Consider the following 20877-nt stretch of genomic DNA (forward strand, 5'->3'; position numbering starts at 1 on the left):
TACGCAAATTTTACAAAATTTACAAGTGGATGGTTTCCTCTTGTATATGCAAATTTTACAAATTAACTAGGGTAAGGCGGGAAATAAATAAAATAATAATACAAATTTATTTTAAAATCTGTAATTTACTTTTATTTTAAAATAACATTAAGATTTCATAATTGTTTTACAGCAATTTTATCTATGTATTTATTCTTCATTTATAAATTTTAAGCTTTCTAATGAAAAAGGTTGATTGTATATTATGAGTTAATCACTCTTTCTTGGTTACTATTCTTTACTTTTGTTAATGAACCCTTCTTTGTGTTAATTAATAAAAATGTATCAATACAAAACAAAACAATTTATACCACTAATTGCGTATGTATACAATATGTACAGACAGGTTGTATATATTTTTATCAAGAAATCAGTAATTAATTAATTGTTAGTTTTAACGTTTTCAATTGATTTGTTTATTTTTGTTTTTTCACATGATGTTCAAGAGAAATGGAACTTTGTTTTATCTTTGCTTTTTCACATGTTTATTCGAGAAGTGAACCTCTTTTTGTATCAATTCAAGAAACAAAACAATTTTATAGTACTAAGTTGTGTAAGCCACATACGTAAATATTTTCATTTCAAGCATACTCAGTCAAACATCAAGCTGCCTCTGTTCCCGGGATCCAGAACCAGAGATCATCTTCATCTCAAGTGTGACGATAGCTCAGATATATGGAGTATGGTTTTCTCCGGTATAAACGGACCATTGCAAATGTTTATTAATAGGTCAGAACTGATAGCATGGATCAGAAGTAATCAACGCCAGTACTGTTTCTGCTTCTGCTGCTACTATGAGATGGAAGCACCAGCTTCTCCTTCGGAAATCAACACGCATACACTACTTTTATGCTTCTTCACCTTAAACACATTTAGCTTGAAGTGAAAATTAAACATACGAACAAAAACAGTAGAGTTGGAGCCGATATGGCGACGGCAAAGAATGATGAGGATCCTTCACCTTCTCCTTCTTCTCTATCACCTCACGTACAACATATGTTTAGTCAAATTTTCAATATGACCATGAAAAGGTATTTTCTTTATCATGTGTTGTGTGATATAAGAAGAGTGTGTTTACCATTTTCTCTCCTTACAGCCTACATCTTTTTTTTTTCTGAATCATCATCTTTGACCCTTTGCCTCTTCTCAAAATATTAAATCTTAGATTCCACAAGATGTGCTTTTTGTCACTGCAGCTCAAACACCGGTGGGAGGAGTGGGGCTTTCAAGTTAATATAAAAATTAACAAAAACTGTGATCAGGTCCATAAATATTACAATACCTTGCGAACTTGGTTTGCAATTTCGAGGATTGAGCGTAGCTTTTGCTCTGATATTAATGGGGTGGTAGCAATCTCAGAGGATGTTCTGTTTATTGTTAGTTAGTTCAGATATAGAAGAGAGATCATTACGTACTTGTCAGCATGGATAGGAACTCCCCATGCTTCATCATGGAAAGCAATGCAAGATTGGTCTTTAACATGAAACAAACAAAAAAAAACAGCATCGGGTCAAGTCATAACAGAGAAAAAGATTCAAGGCGAGATAAAGTTAAGGACTAAGCCCATCAATGTAAAGAAATGATGAATAAACTAATCATGTTTATGTGGTCATTGTACAATAGAGATCACATGATCACATAGCAATACTCAAGATTTTTGCTCTACATTCAATTCAAACACTAACTTCCAAACTTCATACCAAATCTTTTAAACTACTCAAGCTCAGAATCATAAGGAAAACAATGACTCTTCAGTTGCTTAACCAGTAAAGCCAAGCATGAACTTCAACTGCTATTATAAGGACAATTGAAAGAGGACTATTATCAGATTCGGGAGTGATCCAAGCGCATCTGAACACCAGAGAAGCAATCACTGGCCTTTTCATCTCTCTCCTGGGTCACATTCCTTCTCAATGACGATGAAGAGTTTGTCTCCTAGCACCACAAAGCCTTCTTGCCGCTTTAAGAAGACGCCATACTCGGTTTCACGAAGGTTGTAGGAAAATTTTGACTTTAATTCTAAAAGAAAAAACAAAATTAAAAAAATTAAAAAAAAAAATCAACACGATCAGGTTAACCGGCAACACCGTTTAAACTCATAGACAGCCTAGAGCTCACCGGAATTATTAACTGTTCCTAGTGTCACAGAAACGAAGCAATCTGGCCTCCACAACTGATGAGCACCGCCATGACTTCAAATCGGAAAAGAAAACGTTTGATCTAGCCATTAAGAGAGATGAGCAAAAATATGAATATGAGCAAGATGCGTGGAATATAGATATGGAGAGCGCGATTTGCAGAGAAGATATCTTTGGATATTTATACCCGATTACGCCAACATACAGATCAGCGGAAGGTCTCGTAATGGGATCACGATTTAAGACGATTTAAGACGAATACATCAAAACGCTCACCGTTACGGAATGTGGATCGTCTGTTGCCGATCGAAGAGGAGTGAAGACGACGAAGCAGCGAACCAACTCTGATTAGGATTTCAATCCAACCGTGTGATTTCTGGGCCTCGAATACAGAACGCTGAGTTGAAATCCAATAGAAACTCATTCATCACACGCAAAATGATACACATCGTTTCATTAATGACGCCACGTGTCAAGCGCAAAGATAGTGAGTTTCCAGCCTGGAATCTGACGTGGCGCAACAGGAGAGAAGGAAACTGTATTATATATAAATAGACTAGGGTAAACCCCACGGGCGGGCGGACGGACGAATAATAATCTAATAGTATTTTTTTTGAAATAGCTAACTTTTCAAAATTTTATGATTATATAACACTTACAAAATTTACTTACTTACCTAAATGATTTAATGAATAAATTAGTTAAATTTTGAACCGAACTCTCTCAAAGAGAAAAAATTGAACAGAAGCGTTTTCTGTTTTTTAATCAATTGGTTTAGTTAATGAATTAGTTAAAATGTCAACCAAAGCATTTCTCTGTTTTTTCTAAGTGTGTGTATATGTGTGGCTACATATCTAATTATTTATCTTTTCGTCAAAACACAGCTAATTATTTATACCTTTTCTATAGAAATAACATGGTGATTTGATAAGAAAAAAAAACATAGTGCTTAGTGTAAGAATATTGTATGTTTTTCTTTTAAGATATACTGACGTAAATGCATGATACTTATCACACTCTTTTTTTTAACAACTATCACACTCTATCTTCCTCTTTGAATTGGTTTAAACTATGTGTATAAGTTTGATTTATTTTTAGTTTCTTTTAATTTAAAGTTTTAACTATTTTAATTACAAATTTTATTATTTATAGAAATTATATATTTTTGCTATATTAAACAATTCATAAAAGTTATAACCATTTTACTTTGTTCTCAATATTTGCATTTCTTGAATTTGATAAATTTTTAATACATTTTCTTAAATTTTATAATTTAAAAAATTCAAACAAATAAAAGCCAATTTATTATTTAAAATAAAGCAAGTAGCATAAAAATATGATATTAATTGTTACTGTCTAATATTAATTGATGTTGTTGGTAGTTTAAGGGAGTAATATTTGGTTGTTACTGCTTCTGTGGAATGATTCTGATGTTATTTAGTAAATTTGTTAATCTTGATTTGTTTGATAAGTTATTTTCACTTTGGAATTCCTTGTGGCCGTACTTACACTATAGTTTAAGACTTTAAATAGTATGTGGATCCCTTACTAACGTTATGTGAGTTATTAACATTACAATTTTTAACTTGTGAAGATAGCAACTTCATATTCGACCAAAGAAAGGGTATTAGCTTTATATCGTTTGGCCACCTTAGATATTCTTTTATTTTTTGGATTGAAGACAATCCGGTTATGTAATTGCAGTACGGTATAGACTATTTTTGACTGTCACCAAAAGAAAAAAAGAAATATTTGAGAACTGATGGCTACATTTTGTAAAGGAAAAATGATCGCTGGCTACGTGAAGTATTAGCCATCACATGGCTAACCAGGCAAACTAAACTAATGTATACCTAGCTACACGAAGTATATGTTATGCATGACAACATCCTTCAACTTAATGATATTATGTAATTAACATCACGAGTTTATTTTCATTCATCCAAAAATAGATGTAGGTGACAGAGACCATTTAAATATCTCGTTTCATCAATTAAAATATTACCAACCTGACCGTAATTTATGTAAAATTAGATTTTAAACCGCGTTTTAAAAGCGTAAGATTTTTTTTAACAAAATTTAATTTACAAAATAAATATTTTTAATATTATTTGATAATAATATTTTAGAATTTTTACTTTAGTATATTTGAAAAGTATATAATTATAATATTTATATTTATATAAATTTGAAAGTCATATAAAATATTATATATTTATTTTTAATTATAAAACTTATTTAACGTCAATCTGACATTTTATTTGTTTAACACTTATTTGATGTCAACTTAAACCAAATGTTATCTTGTGTATATAGTTATTAATAATATACTTTTAAGAATAAATGTAATCTAATAATAGAAATCTAATATTACAGTTTTACTAAGTTTAAGTGAATGAAATTTTTGTTTATGAAAATATAAATAAAATAATTCATTAATTTAATTAATTTTGTATTAAAAGATAAAATTTTAGAGTCAATATATAAATAGACATCAAATAATTTTTATAATAAAACAATTATCATATAAGTATATATCACATAATTAATCAAATGAATTACAGAACTATATTAAAATTTAATAATAAAACAGATTAAAATAATTTAAAAAATAATCTTATATAACTTTCAAATTTAATAGGAACAAAATAATATAATTATATAGTTTTCAAATTCAATAAAATAAAAAGGTAAAACACTACTAATAAAAAAATATTAAGACATATTGATTTTGTAAATTAAATTTTGTTAAAAATATTTTTACGCTTTTAAAACCTTGTTTTAAATCTAATTTTAGATAAGCTACGGTCAAATTGATTATATTTTAATTGATATGATGTGGTATTTAAATGGTCTTTGTCATCCACATCAGTTTTGGGATGAATGAAATTAAACTCGTGATGTTAACTACATAACATCATTAAGTTGAGGGATGTTGTCATGCATAACATATGCTTCGTGTAGCTAGGTATACATTAGTTTAGTTTGCATTGTTAGCCATGTGATGGCCAATACTTCATGTAGCCAACAATCATTTTTCCTTTTGTAAATGCGTTGTTTACAAATCTGTTATAAGAGAATACAACAGTGTGATTTTATATGCTAAATCAAATAGCATGAATTCATAACACTGGATTGGGCGGTTTGGGTTGGATCGCCCGGATAATAGCTTTTGACAGTTTCGTCTTAGCCAATACTTCATCTATGAAGTCTCTTCATTATCTTAGGAAGACTGGCTAGATTCACCTGACCTTCTCAACCAGAATTCATCTCCACATGGAGACAATATGTTGGATGTCGGATTCAGTGGCAATAGGTCCTTCTTTCGCCAGCTTTCAGTCTGACATTTGCTCACTTCTTTGCCTTTGACTAAAACAACAGCTATCTCGAGCATATGTTCTATTTTCTGGCCATAGTGAGAAGCAGCCAGTTGGAAAAGAACCCTAAGGAATAACAGTAAGACAAACTTGAAGACAATACCTACTCAATACTCGGCCTGCACAGACTCATGCTTCTCCTTAGTGACATGTCTGGGTTGCTTTTCAAGCTCTCTAGCTTCCTCAGATATCTAAACAAACAAAACCAATAGCTTATACATCATATTTTGCCATTATTCTACCCAAATAAAGAGACATATATTGCAATCATTTCAGCAAAGAAAAAAGAATTACCCTTAAGAGCTACATGCTTCCTACACAACTACAAACTATCTGAATACTTCTATGTCACATCTACTTGAAGAACTTTCTTTTGAAAGTTTGCAAGCCAGTCCTTCAAGTATAGACAAAACCCAACAGTTTCATTTATAGTTGTATTTTGTCTCCGAAGTTTTAGTTTCAAATTACACGATGATCTTATAAGCAAAAAAAACATTTGTCTTGCAATAAATATTGACCCTTACCGAAAAGATTTCGTGTGATAAGCTTGGTATTTTTTGTTGATCATGTTCAGTTCATAATCTTAGGAGATTTGCAGTTCGGGCCTACAAAGATAAATAAAACACCAAAACACCATCAAGAGGGTTTTAACTGAAATTGATAAATTGTTTACGAAAAAAAAACTAAAATTTGATAGACAACAGAACTCCAGAAATATTGAAACACAAAGTAGAAAGGATCGGATGAGGTGAAGTGAATTGAGAAGCGGGCGAGTAAATTACATAATCGCCAACTTACATTGAGCTAGTCTCTGTAACCATAGATAAGATCAACAACTTATTGTGCGGGAATGTGCTCTTATAATCAAAAGCAAAAGAAAGTTATAATCTTTTGCCTTATAAGGAAACATATACTCAGGGAGAGAGAGCGATAAAAGGATGGGTCCTGATAACCAATGCTTCTCCGAAATAGTTGAAATAAACGTTAGGATACAATTTTTTTTTGAAACTTTTGAGATTATATGCTAGAATTTGTTTCAATACTAAGATGTGTTTTAAAAACAGAATACCTTAGAATTGATGAGAAGCATGTCAACTTCCCAGAATCTGAGCAACCTCACCTTCACGGTGGAAGAACAACCCAGAATTCAGATCAGCAAGTAGAACAGAGGAGTTAGCTATTATACTGAGAAAATTATAAATTCTATTGGATTTGTGAGGATGGTTCTCAAGAGATGAGACCTTACCTTTTTTATAGGTGAAGATCCATGGCTTGGAAAAGGGATAAAGTGAGATATAATGAATCAGAAATCGTGGAAGCATTTAAGAAGGTTGTTACGAAACGCTTCGGAGGATTACAACAGAAGATGAAAAGACGCAATTGAAGCTTGGCAAGAAGTTCTTCACGTCGATTTGACTCACTCAATTCATTGAATCTCCTCCATAGCTGGTGCACACCGAAGAGGATACGAACCCTAATTTTTGGTCCTCAATTGTTGGTTACAGACGGGAAGAAGAACATAAAACCTAAAGTTCTGTATCGATTTTGGGAGAAGACGATGCGTTTCTAAGACGTGTTTCTGATGGGCCAAAACACTTTGACATCGGACGCGTAACGAATCAAGCCCGATAAACCAAGAATGCAGAGTTAATGAAACGATGAGTTTCAATCGTCTGGGACACGTGTCGCCTTGTCAAGCCTCGAGTTTATGACCTGTAATCCTAGGTGGCAAGTCCTGGAGTGAGAGAACTCTATTTTATATAATTAGATTACATGTTCATGATCTATAGAAAACCATCTGCATGTTTAATGCTTTAACTCATAATTTTTGTCTACAATCATATCTGATCTAAATATACTAAAATAAGAGGCTAAATATTTTAAAGTCATAATATCAACTATTAACATCTACATTTTCCTGCTCCACAATTCTTTATTTGTACATTCATTATCTATAAATAACCATTCACATCTTTTTTGTTCCAAAACATAAAAAAACACTCAATTCTAGCATCCATAGTTTTCATGATAGAATTCTTATTTTATATGATAAAATTTATATCCATTTTCAACTGCCAATATTTCTTCAATCATTTTCTTTTCTATTTACATGCTTACAATCCATATTTTTCTTAGATTAACGTTCTAACTATATCCACACTCTTGAATTACAAGATTATATGTTAACCTTTGAACAAACATATGCAATTCGATCAACATATAATCAATCCAAGTTTGAGGTTCTATGAAATTTGAATTTTTATACAATTTACATGTATTCGTGTTAAAAAAAAAAATACAATTTACATGTACACAACTCTTTCATCCATATTTTCTTCAACACACAAAATTCTTATCCGTAATTTATATATCTACATCTACAAAACATTGGCAAATTTAATTGAAAATTAAAATAAAAAGTATATGTACATGGCTATGAATATAATAAAGAAAAAAATTATACCATCCTCATCCATCTGTAAACTCAATTTTATTTGAACCTAACTCTCGTCTTTCTGTCCACGAATGTGAAGAAAACTGGTGTGATGTTTCTCATATTTGTAATCAAACAGCGTGCCATTATTTAATTCTACTTTAGATCAAAACGGCGAGCAGTTACTCTTTCCTTCATCTTTCAATTTCACTTGGCTGCGATCTCTACTCGAGTCTCCCCAGTCTTCGTCGTAGCTGAATCTGGAGTGTTGATCGATCACCACCATGAAATCCCGTGCGCGACGGTGTCTGCTGAGATTCTTCCTCTTCCTCATCTTATCGAATCCCTCCTACGGAGAAAACAAGTTCAGGGAGCGTAAAGCCACCGATGACGAGCTGGCCTACCCAGAAATGTAATTAGTTTCTATCTGTATTGACTTTGTGATTATTAAACGCGTCAATTCGATACAATTTGTGCGTATTTATGCTACGATTTTGAGTTTTTGTGTGGTGTCGTATTCGTCGTCGTGCAGTGATGAAGATGCGTTGTTGAATACGCAGTGCCCGAGAAACTTGGAGCTGAGGTGGCAAACTGAAGTCACTTCTAGCGTTTATGCCACACCCTTGATTGCTGATATCAACAGGTTTTTTTCATGTTTTTTTTCTGTTTTCCCGCCAATTTTAGTGTTGATTCTGTGCTGGAATCTGATCCTATTTGTGTTCTGAATTTGAGGATCATGAGTGGTGGCTCAGTTTTTTTTTTCTTTTGTTTCTTGAAGTCCTGATTTGTTTTTTTTTTCTTTGTTACAGTGATGGGAAGCTTGACATTGTTGTTCCATCTTTTGTTCACTACCTTGAAGTTCTTGAAGGCTCTGATGGAGACAAGATGCCAGGTACTGGGATATATCTTATCTTTCTTGGGCTTGTTTACTTAATGATGTAGAGTATCAAGGGGACTTTGGTAAGGTTTACTGATGCGTTGATGAATGCTAGGGTGGCCTGCTTTTCATCAGTCAAACGTGCATTCAAGTCCTCTTCTGTTTGATATCGACAAAGATGGTGTTAGAGAAATTGCTCTGGCCACCTACAATGGCGAGGTGCTCTTTTTCAGGTAATTGATAGATAGATAGATACTTTTTTATCTGTTTTCATGATCTTTTGGTTTTTTTTTGTGTGGGTTTTCATGTGAAGCTTTTTTTGTTTTCTTTTCAGGGTGTCAGGCTTTTTGATGTCGGATAAGCTAGAAGTTCCACGTAGGAAAGTGCACAAGAACTGGCATGTGGGACTGAACCCTGACCCTGTTGACCGCTCACATCCTGATGTCCATGATGATCTGCTTGTGCAGGAAGCTGAGGAAATGAAGTCATCGACCACTCGTAAGTTTTTTTTTACCATATTAAACTTCTACATCAGTTTTCTAGTTTGCTGCCTTAGTTGAAATTGTGTTCTTCCTCCTGATAATAGTTGACACTGAACTGGTAAAAGATTGGTTGCGTGGTTAAGTTAGTTGAAATTGGAAAGCTAAGTTTATGCTTGTGGCAGCGGCCTCAGCTGATCTGAAGAATCTTTGTGTGTTTGCGTCTAGTATTTATCGTATGGATTTGCACAATCTGATGAGGCTTTTTCATCCTCGCTTATCAATATCTCATGTATTAAGACGTTTGAGAAAAGTACATGGAGTCGCTTTGAGTCTTTGATTAAATATTACTTTGTGACTCACTTCTCCTCTTCGTAGATCCGGATGCAACTACCACAACACCAAATGTTACAGTCTCGATGTCTCATGGGGAGGCTTCAAATGTGTCATCACAAGACGATCAAAAGAAACCCGAGAATAACCAAACCGAAGCTGTCGTCAAAGCTACTCCAGAGCTGCTGCATAGCTCCTCCGTGGATGTTAGAGCGAATAACTCAGCAGCAAATGATACTACAGCCGTATCAACAGAAACTGCCAATGGAAATGTAACCTCCAATGAAGTGGATCAAAGCAAAACCAGTGAAGCTAAGAACGAGACTGTTATTAAATTGAATTCTAGTACGGACAATTCGTCTGAAACATTGGGGGCATCTGGTAACAGTAGTACGACAGAGACAGGAACCAAAAGTGGAAGGCGACTTCTGGAAGATAATAGCTCGATAGGATCTGCGGACGGCCACTCTGACAATAAAGACAACAGTGAGGGTGTTCGCATGGCCACAGTTGAAAACGATGGAGTATTGGAAGCTGAAGCAGATTCAGCCTTTGACTTTTTGCGTGATAATGATGAGTTAGGTGATGAGGAATTCTTTTCTGATTATGACGATTATGTTAACGAGACCATGTGGGGTGATGAGGAATGGGTCGAGGAGAAACATGACTATACAGAAGATTATGTGAATATTGACGCCCATATACTCTGCACTCCTGTGAGTTTCATCTATGTCAAAAAACCATTATCTTGGATAACTTGCTTTAGTGAGAGATCTTACAGTGTCACTTCTTTTATCAGGTAATTGCTGACATCGACAAAGATGGAGTACAGGAGATGGTTGTTGCTGTTTCCTATTTCTTCGACCCTGAGTAAGTTTGTGTTTCATCTCTTTACCATAATCTGTCAATGCAAAAGCATCATCAGATAACTGACCCTGATAAGCAAACAATTCAGGTATTATGACAATCCAGAACATCTGAAAGAGCTTGGTGGTGGTATTGACATCAAAAACTATGTTGCTAGTTCAATTGTGGTTTTCAGTCTTGAGACGAAACAAGTTAAGTGGGTCAAAGAGCTAGATTTGAGTACGGATAATGCAAACTTCCGTGCATATATTTATTCTTCCCCAACGGTGGTTGATCTGGATGGCGATGGTTACTTGGATATTCTTGTGGGCACTTCCTTTGGCTTATTCTACGCCATGGACCATCATGGTAAGTAGCTTCCTGCTGTCTGTCTTATTTTTACATAGAATACACTAGTCTCATTACAGATTTTGTTACACTCTTGCAAGTCTCAGTGTTGAGTTGAATTCTAAGATTATTGTCTTCTTGCAGGAAACATCAGAGAAAAATTCCCACTTGAAATGGCTGAGATTCAAGGGGCAGTGGTTGCAGCTGATATAAATGACGACGGAAAGATTGAGCTTGTAACAACCGATTCCCACGGAAATGTAGCTGCATGGACTACCCAAGGAGTTGAAATTTGGGAAGTGCATCTAAAGAGTCTTGTTCCCCAGGTAAACGGTTACCTCTTTTTATTCTTATCTAGTGTAGAACAGTCTTGTGAATGAACCATTTGTAGGAGCAACAACACGATTCTATCAGTTGACAATAGTGATACCAATCTTCTCTTTCAGGGTCCTTCAATAGGTGATGTTGATGGTGATGGACATACTGATGTTGTGGTTCCTACAACATCAGGAAACATTTACGTTCTTAGTGGCAAGGATGGTTCGATTGTTCGTCCTTACCCGTACAGAACTCATGGAAGAGTGATGAACCAACTTCTTCTTGTGGATCTGAACAAGCGAGGTGAGAAAAAGAAGGGACTCACCATTGTTACCACATCCTTTGACGGTTACATGTACCTCATAGATGGACCCACCTCATGCACTGACGTTGTTGATATTGGTGAAACTTCGTAAGTCACTTCCTTTATATTTTTAGTAGTTTGTTTTTTTCTTTTCCAGTGGATTTGATGGCCCAAGATGTTTAACGTTACAGATACAGCATGGTCTTGGCTGATAATGTTGACGGTGGAGATGATCTTGATCTAATCGTCTCAACTATGAACGGAAACGTCTTTTGCTTCTCTACACCTTCTCCTCACCATCCCCTCAAGGCAAAGATCAATTACAACGACATCTTCATGTTTCTTTTATTAATGTGAGTGATTATTGGTTTCACACACTGTTCTCAAAATTATCAGGCTTGGAGATCGACTAATCAAGGCATGAACAATAAAGCAATCCGTTACAATCGTGAAGGTGTTTTTGTCACTCATTCAACCAGAGGTTTCCGCGATGAGGAAGGCAAAAGCTTCTGGGCTGAGATCGAGATTGTTGATAACTACAGATACCCATCTGGTTCACAAGCACCCTACAACGTTACAGTAAGTTCTTTATAGATGGATAGATGATTAGCAATGGCCCTTGAAACTAAAGTACATCCATTTTTCAAAATGCACAGACGACGTTGTTGGTACCAGGCAACTACCAAGGAGATAGGAGGATAAAGCAGAGCCAAATCTACGACCGACCGGGCAAATACAGAATTAAACTACCAACCGTTGGAGTAAGGACAACAGGCACCGTAATGGTGGAGATGGTGGACAAGAATGGACTCCATTTCTCAGACGAGTTCTCTCTAACGTTCCATATGTATTACTACAAGCTTCTGAAATGGCTGCTTGTCCTCCCGATGCTCGGCATGTTCGGTCTCCTCGTTATACTACGGCCTCAAGAAGCTGTTCCCCTCCCTTCCTTCTCGCGCAACAGAGACTTATGATGTGAGGTACTATTACAAGTTTTGAGGTTTTGTATCTTTTTAAAAAATTATGTAATTCGACTTTTAGTTATTAGTAAAACAATGATGCCATTAATGTATAAGTCTAAGTCCAAACGCAGAACGTAACGAGAAGAAATAAAAAGGGTACCAAACAAACGCCCTAAAGACAAAACACAAACAGTTCTTTTATCACGAGGGCTGCAACAACGGCCTCTTACCAAGTCTCTTCATCTCTCTCTCCATATTTCCTGTGAGCATCAGCCTAAACATCTTGAGATCGCACAGAAACGACCAGACCGGGTGTCCGAAGCTCGCAGGAACGTTCCCTTCAACGAAGAAGTGGCTGTACCACGCGAAACCGTACCCGAACAGAGGCACCAGAGCCAGGAACCATCCGCTGATCAGAACCGAACACAGCAGAGCCACGATGCTCGCGATTATCCCCATGAAGTGCCATCGTCTCGTCGATGGATTCGAGTGTTGCATCACGTAGAAAGGCCAGAACTCCTCAAAGCTTCTGAAATTCATCTTTTCTCTCCACAACAAGATCGTTGGTTTTCGATTGCTCTCGAGCTTTTTTTTATCCTCCTGCTTGTTTGGTAAGCGAGAGGAAGATTATAAGAAGACGAAACGTAACCAAGTTGACAATAACTAAAACCAAAACTATATGGGCCTTTTAAGGCCTACATTAGAATGGGCTTTAAATCAATCTAATTTTGTAACGGAAGATTTTTTTTAAATTTTGAAAAAATAAACAATCAATTACAAATTGTTTTCCCTCCTATGTACAGTGACGACGATCCCAATCAAATCGGAAAAATCTAAAATCCCTAGAATCACCATCATCTCAGAGATTTAGGGTTTTGTTTCTTCTGTTGTTCACTAATTAGAATGAAGCTGAGCCAGAAACTAAAGAAACCTTTTTCACCAGCTAAGGTACTTACCTCTTAATCAACCACTAATCTCACCAAATCTCGATTCCGTAATAAATTCTGTTTTCTTTTTGCAGCTGATTCTGCAAGAGATAATCGGTTTAACCACTAAGAACGCCAACGGTTTGGCGTCTGTATCCTGCAGCTCGAAATGTGTATACTTGGCGGGATGCGTTGTGGTGGTCTACGATGTAGACGCGTGTACTCAATCGCACCTCCTCGTATCTCACCGTACGCCTAAGACTCTGAGCTGTGTGGCGGTTTCCCACAACGGCCGGTTCGTAGCTGCTGGAGAGGTATGAATGATAAAAATGCAATTTTTATTAAAAGATTATATGATGTCTTGATTTGTTTTTTTTTTTAATATGGTGTTTTGATTTGGTGTCCTGTCTCAGTCTTCGAATCTCTCTTCGGTTTTGATATGGGACTGTGAGAGTTCGGGACTTGTGGCTGAGCTGAAAGGTCACCTCTATGGAGCTCAGTGTCTCTCCTTTTCACCAAACGGTTAGTCTTTTTAAGGATCTTAGTCGATTAGTTTTCAATGAATTTAATTAATTTTTGGTCTTTTTAGGGGAATATCTGGTGAGTGTTGGAGGATACATATATCTTTGGGAGTGGCGTAAAAGCGTCTTACTGGCGAAGGTCAAAGCGAGTTCTACTTGCTCTGACGTCACCTCTGTGGCATTCTCGTCCAACGGGAAGTTTATTGTTACTTCCGGGAACAAGCATTTGAAGTACTGGACAGTTGGTTCTTTTCAGAGGACGCGGTCAAGTAAAGTAGGATCTTTGGCGTTTCATGGAAAGCCAAATGATGGTGGGTTTCAGAAAGGGAACTCGTTTGTGTCGGTGGTACCAGCCAACAGAGTGAGCTCTAGTGGGAGTGACGAACGAGGTGAAGAAGTTATGTTAATGTACGCTCTTACAGATGCAGGTATTCAGCTCCATAAATTAACAGGCTGTGAATATGTGTGTTTTGTACAATCATTTTATGCGACGATTATTAAATTTTGTTCTGATTGCGTAGGTGTTCTGATGCTCATGAGTTGTGATATGTTGATCAAGAAATCAGTGGATCTGAAGGTAGAATGATTTTATTTCACACTAGCTTTTAGATTTGCATAAAATTCATTTACCGTATTGTTCTTATGAGCCTAGCAATAAGATTAGTTAGATTGTATGCGTTGAGTGACTCTAGGCGTGTGGACAGCATTATTGTTCATGTTCGTTTCTGGGAATTCATTTCTTGGCATAATAATAATTTCTTTGAATGGCTTGCAATGAACTGTCAGGTTGAAAAATGTTTTGCTCTATCTGCATCCAGTAGATTGATAGCATGCGCTTGCAGCGAGGGAGCGATCCAGCTATTTACTCCTGAAACTTTAGAATATGCTGCCACCATACACTATTCAGATGCTAGAAAGAGCGACACTGAAACTCATTCTCATTCAGAAGAACTAAAAAATACAGAATCTCATCCTGTTAGCTATCCGGATGCAGTTGCTTGCCAGTTTTCGACCACAGATAAGATCGGTTAGTGTACAAGAACCTCATAATAGTAGTATGATGCTTTTACTAATCTTCATTGTACCTAAGATTGAATTTTGGTTTCACAGTTGTCATCTATGGGGATCATAGCCTCTATGTGTGGGATGTGAATGATGTGAACAAGGTAACTATAAATCTATTTCAGTATTTTCCATCGGAAGTTAGTTAAGAGTGAAGTTCTTTCTGGCTCCAGAGCTACTTCTGAAGTTACCTATTAAAGTTTTGAACACAACTGCATATAGTGAAACCTTTTTTTTCCCTCTTCCAGCCTACAAGGTGTTCTATGATGATATCACATTCTGCCGGGATTCGGGATATAAAAAACCTCTCTTGTGGAAATCTTCACAATCCAACAGCTGCATGTGTAGCTAGAGGATGCAATGAAGGGGTTTCCTTCAGTACGTGTTCTGAAGATGGAACCATAAGGTTATGGGATCTTGATCTTCAAATGGATCCGTTACAAGCCAATGGAAGCAGCAATGCCTCAGAATCTGAAACACAAGGGACTATGCATTTAGGTAAACTATAACATATACTCAGAATTTGTAAACTAGTAATGAAGATCTTATTTTAATTTCCTTATAATGCAGCTAGTGCTGGAATTTTTGAACGCGATCTTGTTGAGACGTGTGGTACGACGTTTGGTTTCCGAGCATTAGCAGTAAGTGAAGATGGAAAGTACTTAGCAGCTGGTGACTGTGGAGGGAACCTTCATATATATGATCTACAAGAATCTGAATATACATGCTTTACGGTAATATTAGTGTTCAATTTTGTATTGCTATTTTTCTTCAGTGATTGGTGTCCAGGCATATGCCTCTTATTGCTAAATATATTACAGGATGCTCATGAAGCAGAAATTCAGTCATTGAACTTCAGCTTTACTGGACTGAAAGATCTTAATTGTGAAAACGCCTCAAGCAGCGAGTTCTTGCTTGCTTCTGGTGGAAAGGGCGGAGCGATCCACGTTTATGATGTCAAAAGGTGTTAAAACAACAGCTTTACTATGCTCTTTTGGTTCCACTAAAAGGCCCTACGAACTTATATGTTCTTATTGTCAGGAACTTTGATCCCGTTGGGAGTGTTTGTGGTTCAGCTGCTGTAAAATCTGTTAAATTTGCATGTAACGGCCGGAAAATTTTAACATCTGGAGCAGATAGGTAATGTTCTATACGCTCAGGAAAGCTGCAAAATTACTTATAGCGAATATATGGCATAATTGTTGATATTGTTGCAGGTTGCAGTTATTTGACGTTGTCAGAAAAGAAAGTCATGTGCGTATTTCACCTTCTAAATCTCAAACTCACTCTCACGGAACCATCCATGATATGGCTGTAGATCCAACATCAGGACTTGTTGTCACAGTGGGGCAGGTATTGCTACCTCTCGATGTCTCATGCACATTCAGTCGATTTATCATACAACCTAGGATATGATTAAACAGGCCTCTGATGTATTATTTCATGATTGCAGGATAAGAAGATAAATATATTCGACATAGAAAGTGGAAAGCTTGTCAGATCATTCAAGCAAAACAGAGAACATGGAGATGCCATAAAGGTGCTTTTATCCAACAGTTTGATAGGGCTTCAACATTGTTGAATTTTCTAGTGCTGACAGTAAAATCTTCCTCCACAGGTCATTTTGGACCCAAGCTGCAGCTACTTGGCATGCTCCTACTCTGACAGGACAATCTGCCTTTTGGACTTTGTCACAGGAGAGTTGGTTGCTCAGGCCACAGGACATGGTGAAACTGTGACTGGTGTTATTTTCCTTCCTGATTGCAAACATATCATTTCAGTAAGTTTCTAAGTTGTAGTCTTCTGTTATTGTACAACCGTAGAGAATTTTTCTTTTCGATCAAGTCAAGATCAATTACTCATTCCTATTGAATTCATTAACTGTGAGAGAGCTTTATGTTCTACATACAACCTGGATCTATCTCGGTATACCTCAAATGAAAATGAAAAACGGAGATCAAATTTTCTACTAAATTTCCTTTGGTGTTTATCGACAGGTTGCAGGTGACGGCTGTATTTTTGTCTGGAAATTACCCTTGCAAATGGTTACTCGTATGATACGGGCAGTAAATGAAAATGACAGCTTGGCTCCTGTAACTGTGGCCCAACCCGTGAAGTTTATGCAAATCGTGGGTTATGTGGAGGAAGACAATACAAATGCAGATCAAATGCAGCAACTCTCTCCATGGACATCTTCATTTAAGTTCAGTGTTTCTCGGCTTCCTAAGTGGGCGCAAGCTAAAGTGGAAACAAATGGTATTACCGATTGTAAGGAATCCATTTCAAAGCAGGTATAACCCCAAAAGGCCATATTTTAGACTAAAACTCAGCTAAAGGCTTTCAGTTCTTCTGACATTGAGTGTAATCATTATCTCCACAACAGAAACATGAAGATAAAGCTCTAGTGAATGCTGTTGACATTGCTGAAGAATGCTCTTCTTCGAAACTTGAATGCCAAACTCCCAAGCCAGGTTCAAGAACAGGAAAGTCATGCCTTGGAAGCCTGTCCAAAAGCTCTAGCGACAGTGAAACTTCAGTGCCTCAAGGAGATGCTCCTAGGTAAGAAGCTCTAGTTTGTTTATATTCGTTACTGCTTCATTCTTCTCTCTCTCTCTCTCTCTCTCTTTCCCTGCTTTTAGTAAAACCACTTTGATTGTTTTGACTTTTGTTCTCGACAGCCATAGGAAGGAAACGCGCTGGAACACTATCTACAACGTGTGTTTGGATCTTCTTAATTCTCCTAACATCCAAACATCTTTCATTAAACAACAGAAAGCAGAAACTTTCTGCAGCAAACCATCTGCCGAACATGGGGATATGTTCAAGCAGTTCGACAACAGTTTGTCAATGGTAGAAGAGGTGAGAGCTCTCTTCACTATTCCTTCCACATGTTTAAGTTAACCAATAAAAATCTTTACGGCCACAAATGTTTTACTTTATCCATAGGTTGGAGCCGATAAAACATCGCAGCAAAGAAGATATTCTACTCAATTTGTTCTTAGAAAGGACTATATTGGTGGAACCAGACAATCTCTGCGTACACCCTCCCAGAAATCAGGGTACAAGACTTTGAGATCGATCCAAGAACATCTCCCACTTGATACGGTGAATGATCAATCTTCACAGAGCTCAGAAGAAGATCCTGAACAGGTTTCACCAAGTTATATATTGACACATTATTGCATATTATTTATAGGCTTAAAATTACTCAAAGATGCATAAAACTTCCAGCAATGATGCCAAGTACCAACATTATTTTGTGTATATTAAAACTGCCACAGGACAAGGCCTCTTCAGAAGTATTCCATGATACGGTTGCAGATGATTCACTTCAAGAAAGAATAACCTCTTGCCGTCAAGCATTGAACGGCTTGGAAGCTGCTGCTTCAGTTTTCGTCCAGTCAGTGTCGGAATTATCTACAGCTTCTCCCAGAGATCGAATCTCAGGTGAACTCAGAGCCCAGTTGTTTGACGAAGCAGCTTTGATGATCCCAGGAATGTCTCAGAAACTTAATGAAGTAGTTGCCACGATGATGCTTGAGCACAAAAGTAGAACACAAAGTGATGGATAGATAACATGTCTCCGATTATTTCAAAATCAGTATTGGAAAGATTGTATACTTGAGCACTGTACAGTTATGCAACTTACAAATTCAATAATAATGGGTTTGTTTGCGCTTCCTATATTTGCTAACTTTGAGTTTTACTTCATATTTCTCATTCACTTCTTCTCTTTTCCTTTACCATTATCTGCTTCTTCTGATAACAATGTCTGCTCGTAGACGAACTGAGTGAGCAGTGCAACAAGTATAACACCAAGAACCGAGACTTTTCTCCAGTCCGGCGAAGAAACAAACGAATCAGCAATTGCTAGAACCAAGATCCCAATCAAACCGAGGTAAACGTTCCTTCTTGACTTTGATCCTGCGCTTACTTTGGTCACCTCTTGTATTCTCTCTGTCTCCTCTTTGGCTTTCTCCACATCAACAGGCTTTTTACCGCGAAAGCTCTTGAAGAACAGTCCTTCGTTCCTGCCTTCGACGATCTTCTCCTCGAACTCGGCCAACTTGTTATCGCTCTCCTCTATCTCCAACCTGTTCAATCCCGCAGATTCCTCGAACGCTTGCATCTTGCTCTCAATATTCTCTAGTATCTGCTCAAATCACTGAAACATTATGAATCCACTTGATATATAAAGAATGAAGGCAAGACATAGAAACAATACCCTTGAGCTTGCTTCGTCGAGGTCCTTCATGGCGTCTTCACCAACCTTGTCAAACTCAGCGTTGGCTTCTTCAGCAAACTTGGTGAGGTAATCTGACCGTTCGTCCAGGAAATTAGTTAAACGGACTTTCGATGTCTGAAGCATGGCGATCCTGGCTAAGAGCTCTTGTCTCCGAGTATCTCCTTCGGGCTTTGGATGATCGGGACCAGAATCTGAACCCGTTCCATCTCCGGACTTGGAGAGACAGAGAAACTGGGTTCTGGAAATTGAACGTCTTGAGGCATTGGACAGAACATTTGGTGTTAAAGATGTCCGAAAAGATTGAAGTGTGTTCATCATGTTTTTGTTGAAAACAGAGTAACCACCTCTCGTTTAGTTTATGCATTATCCAAAACCAGTTTTTGAGTTTTTTAAGTATTTACACAGAAGACCCTCTTTTCGTGGATTATTATAGTTAGAGTCTCCACTTGGTCTGATTTAACGGTTTGATGTTTACTACCTTAACGGTTTCTCTCCCAGATGATTCCTAGTAATCCAGTGATTAGGAAGGATCAATCAGAAAGGTCAGAGAACTAACTTCTAATAACATTTTGTATGCATTTATAGTGTCTGTTTTCCTTTACTATGGCCCCTCTTGTTAATGTGGCCCATGTTGAGGTTAATTTCACATTACGCCAGTGCTTCTCTTCTCAGTTAAGCGACATAGAAGCAAGTGGCAATTGATGACACATGTGAATGTTTGTTTATTTCTAGACATTTGATCTGTGTCACATGATGACTGAACAAAGACTTTCTTTTATCCAATTTACATTCCCATGTTAGTATGTTGCAATAACCATCGAAGTGAGAAGAAGACAATTGTGGGTCCTGAATCTTGTACCAGGAGAAGAACACGATGTTACATATGTGACAGTGTAACTACAAGAAGTAGTTAATTTCTTGCAAGATTTTTTTTTTTTTTGACAACAATCTTGCAAGATCAATAAGTTTTTTTATGTCTTCTTTTCAAAGTGATTTTACATTTGGAACTGGTTTAAGTCCAAACCTGAAACTAAAGGAAACACACATCAGAAAGATTAAACAAAAGACTAGAAAGAAGAAGAAGAAGCCCTACACTTATCCTAAATAAATAAAAAAAAAAAGACAAACGTTCCAAGACCAAACCAAACTCCTCACACTACTCATCTTCTTCCACAAGCATCACTCACTGTTTTCACAAGACATTCCTCTGGAACCTCCCACCGTTGACCACGTCACACCGAATATTGTGCAGAGATACACAAGGCAACATTTTGATGGGTTTGCTTCTACATTTTGCTTACTTGTGACGGTCAATCTGATGTTGACATATGTAAAGGACAGATTGAATAAACAGAATACTACTAATAACATGGTTTACTGTGAACCATTTAATTACTTGATTAATGTACTAGTAATGTGAACTCAATACCTTATCGTCCAACAAAGACTATTAAAAAAAATTACTCGTTGCAATTGTCGGCTGACGCGTTTGCTTTCATATTTTTTTCTAAATTCTCAAAGTTTGAACCGTTCAAACCAGTTGAATTTCGTGGAAAACGTATAACAAATTTTTTTCTTGCTAAATATAACAGTTTATGTATAATACAGGTGTAGTTGTACTACCTCTTATAAATAGGAATTTTTTTGTGGACGATATATTACAATAA

General features: G+C 36.7%; 5 protein-coding genes across 6 annotated transcripts in view; 2 read left to right on the top strand and 3 right to left on the bottom strand.

The window, feature by feature from the left end:
• Window positions 1-20877, bottom strand: part of LOC108811819 (uncharacterized) — a 67659-nt gene that overhangs the window by 31767 nt on the left and 15015 nt on the right. The gene's annotated exons all lie outside the window — the stretch shown is intronic.
• LOC108806075 (protein DEFECTIVE IN EXINE FORMATION 1) lies at window positions 8176-12561 on the top strand. The gene is made up of 13 exons (XM_018578102.2): window positions 8176-8400; window positions 8521-8631; window positions 8798-8880; window positions 8981-9098; window positions 9200-9363; window positions 9723-10393; window positions 10477-10547; window positions 10633-10892; window positions 11016-11197; window positions 11318-11601; window positions 11685-11802; window positions 11890-12072; window positions 12150-12561. Exons 1-13 carry the CDS (start codon window positions 8273-8275, stop codon window positions 12465-12467), a joined length of 2691 nt encoding a protein of 896 aa, XP_018433604.1. The 5' UTR covers window positions 8176-8272; the 3' UTR covers window positions 12468-12561.
• LOC108806076 (uncharacterized) lies at window positions 12525-13084 on the bottom strand. Its single transcript, XM_018578103.2, has one exon. It carries the CDS (start codon window positions 12993-12995, stop codon window positions 12657-12659), a length of 339 nt encoding a protein of 112 aa, XP_018433605.1. The 5' UTR covers window positions 12996-13084; the 3' UTR covers window positions 12525-12656.
• LOC108811173 (uncharacterized) lies at window positions 13262-18536 on the top strand. The gene is made up of 19 exons (XM_018583211.2): window positions 13262-13403; window positions 13477-13695; window positions 13795-13903; window positions 13971-14330; window positions 14424-14479; window positions 14689-14929; window positions 15013-15068; window positions 15213-15462; window positions 15535-15698; window positions 15786-15928; window positions 16006-16104; window positions 16182-16317; window positions 16418-16504; window positions 16583-16744; window positions 16962-17255; window positions 17348-17523; window positions 17643-17823; window positions 17911-18114; window positions 18246-18536. The coding sequence occupies exons 1-19, from the start codon at window positions 13359-13361 to the stop codon at window positions 18534-18536; spliced, it is 3273 nt and encodes a 1090-aa protein (XP_018438713.1). The 5' UTR covers window positions 13262-13358.
• Window positions 18362-19632, bottom strand: LOC108811174 (uncharacterized). 2 transcript variants are annotated; one of them, XR_001943252.2, is made up of 3 exons: window positions 19190-19632; window positions 18614-19117; window positions 18362-18500 (listed from the first exon to the last, which is right to left on the bottom strand). XR_001943252.2 is itself a non-coding variant. In XM_018583212.2 (2 exons), the coding sequence occupies exons 1-2, from the start codon at window positions 19526-19528 to the stop codon at window positions 18686-18688; spliced, it is 771 nt and encodes a 256-aa protein (XP_018438714.1). In that variant the 5' UTR covers window positions 19529-19631; the 3' UTR covers window positions 18534-18685. The 2 variants fall into 2 exon arrangements, 1 of the variants encoding a protein (XP_018438714.1); XM_018583212.2 differs by lacking the exon at window positions 18362-18500 and having other exon boundaries at window positions 18534-19117; window positions 19190-19631.

This window comes from Raphanus sativus, chromosome 6, assembly GCF_000801105.2.
Source record: "Raphanus sativus cultivar WK10039 chromosome 6, ASM80110v3, whole genome shotgun sequence".
Lineage (NCBI taxonomy): Eukaryota > Viridiplantae > Streptophyta > Magnoliopsida > Brassicales > Brassicaceae > Raphanus > Raphanus sativus.